This window comes from Oncorhynchus kisutch, unplaced genomic scaffold, assembly GCF_002021735.2.
Source record: "Oncorhynchus kisutch isolate 150728-3 unplaced genomic scaffold, Okis_V2 scaffold976, whole genome shotgun sequence".
Classification (NCBI taxonomy): Eukaryota; Metazoa; Chordata; class Actinopteri; order Salmoniformes; family Salmonidae; genus Oncorhynchus; species Oncorhynchus kisutch.
The window spans coordinates 44,903-47,367 of NW_022262921.1; the positions used below are offsets into that span (position 1 = coordinate 44,903).

A 2,465-nucleotide genomic window follows, 5' to 3' on the forward strand; every position below is an offset into this window, starting at 1 on the left:
CCTCTCCTCCTCTGTTGCTCTCTTCCTCTCCTCCTCTGTCCAGCCTGTCCATCGCTGTGGGAGATGTCGTCCCTACTGAGGAAGGAGATGCAGAGGATTGTTGTTTAGACCTGAAGGACAGAAGCTGCAGAAGTTATAGAGATACATGAGCAACGTCGGGAAGACATTTTCTCTGTGTCTACGGTAACAAAAACAGCATCTTCTGGTTCCTTTTACTGTTCATTTATTTATTCAATCATCTTGCTATTCTATTTCTCTTTCTAAATAACGCTCTGTCTGCTTCCGTGCGTTTCTTCTTTTTTTTAAACTGATGGGTCGACGGTCCCGTGTGGCTCAGTTGGTAGAGCACGATGCTTGTATTGCCAGGGTTGTGGGTTCAATTCCCACGTGGGACCAATTCTCTTTCTAAAATGATGTTCTGTTTTTTTTCTTCTCCCCCCGTGGTTTTTCTTCTGTTTTCTCCGTTGTTACTTTCCTTTGGTCTCTGACGCAGAGATGACGATGTTTCTGTGCAATCTGTTATTAGGTCTACCTGTTCTTTTTAATGATTGATGGATTGAAGTCTTGTTGATGAGGATACTAAAGGGTCACCTAGTGAGGTTTCTCCAACCCCCCTCCCTCCCTCCCTCCCACCACACCCCCCCTCCCTCCCTCCCTCACCAACCCCCCTCCCTCCCCTCCCTCCCTCCCTCAACAACCCCTCTCCCTCTCATCTACACTACATCTGCTATGTAAAATAGGCTTGAATAGTTTGTCTGTGGATTCAGTCCGTGAACGTCACCAAATAGAGGAGTGTTACTTCTTCTCGCTAATTGAATTTCCGTTGCTGCACGACATCCGTTGTCCTCAGGAAAACGACATCCGTTGTCCTCAGGAAAACGACATCCGTTGTCCTCAGGAAAACGACATCCGTTGTCCTCAGGAAGACGACATCCGTTGTCCTCAGGAAAACGACATCCCGTTTGGAACAATGCATTTTATCCACTATTGGGGGGGGGGGGGGGCGACGACATTGGTTTTGTTTGAGAAAAAACTACTTGACTTTTTCTTTTCCCGAAACATAATCGTTGTCCTCTGGTCCACAGTGACCAAGACCAAAGAGGTGCAGCTGTGTGTGGTGAGATCTCAGAAATCACTCTATTCTGGATCAAACAAGTTGCTGAATTCCCAGAATTCTGGATCAAAAAGAAGCTCAAGTCTCAGTTTGCCTGAGTTCTGCTTGGAGGACTCCTACCTGAGGACAGAAGTCTGGCTCCTCCAGGACCTCACCCTGCTGGACGGGCGGGATCCCGACGTGGTAAGGAACACATCATCATTCTCACATTTTGACATATCATCATTGTTTACATTTAAGTGTTGACTCTAGGGGCCTCCGTGATTCTGTCCTCGCTGCAAGGCGAACAGGGGTTCCATTACAACACACCCTCTCTGTCGGATTCTTCTTCTCGTCCCCCTTTGATGACCTCACCTTTCTTCTCCCCCTCCGTCCCCCTTTTGATGACCCCCCCCCCTCCTATAGGACGACCCGTGTTTCCTGATGCACTTCTCCACTGTGAGGTCGGTGACGGCCTTCAGCTGCGGCGCCAAGTACAGCATGGCGCGGGCCCTGGTTGCCCTGAGCGACAAGCACTGCGGGCGACCTTTGACTCTGGTGAACTATGACCTGGCCTACATCGGCCCGTCGTCTATATATTTGAACAGAGGAGACTGTGTGGTGCTGATGCAGATATGTTTCTACGCCGCTAACCTGGTGTGTCTGTCCTTGTGCCCCGTACCTCTGGACTGAGAGAGATGTTTCTATTTATTATGGATCCTCAAGACAGCAGTTACTCCTCCTGGGGTCCGGCAAAATGAAGACAGTTATACCATTTAGAGAGACTGAGTGTGTTACCATTATTTAACTAGGAAAGTCAGTTAAGAACAAATTCTTATTTTCAATGACGGACTAGGAACAGTGGGTTTAAATGCCTTGTTCAGGGGCAGAACGACAGATTTGTACTTTGTCAGCTACGGGGATTCAATTGTGCAACCTTTCGGGTTACTAGTCCAACGCTCTAACCACTAGGCTACCTGCCACCTCCACACTCTAACCACTAGGCTACCCTGCCACCTATACACTCTAACCACTAGGCTACCCTGTCACCTCTACACTCTAACCACTAGGCTACCCTGTCGCCTCTACACTCTACCACTAGGCTACCCTGCCTCCTCTACACTATAACCACTAGGCTACCCTGCCTCCTCTACACTCTAACCACTAGGCTACCCTGCCACCTCTACACTCTAACCACTAGGCTACCCTGTCGCCTCTACACTCTAACCCACTAGGCTACCCTGCCACCTCTACACTCTAACCACTAGGCTGCCCTGCCACCTCTACACTCTAACCACTAGGCTACCCTGCCTCCTCTACACTCTAACCACTAGGCTACCCTGCCGCCTCTACACTCTAACCACTAGGCTAC

The 2,465-nt window shown here is 49.4% G+C and overlaps 1 protein-coding gene across 1 annotated transcript in view; it reads left to right on the plus strand.

Moving 5' to 3' along the window:
* Window positions 1-1,850, plus strand: part of LOC116363970 (exocyst complex component 1-like) — a 2,383-nt gene extending 533 nt beyond the window's left edge. Inside the window, exons 2-4 of the mRNA XM_031817286.1 lie at window positions 44-99; window positions 1,086-1,297; window positions 1,520-1,850. Of these exons, the coding sequence (XP_031673146.1) occupies window positions 44-99; window positions 1,086-1,297; window positions 1,520-1,786 (535 nt within the window). The 3' untranslated portion in view covers window positions 1,787-1,850. The remainder of the gene's footprint in view (window positions 1-43; window positions 100-1,085; window positions 1,298-1,519) is intronic.
* The last annotated feature ends 615 nt before the right edge of the window (window positions 1,851-2,465 follow it).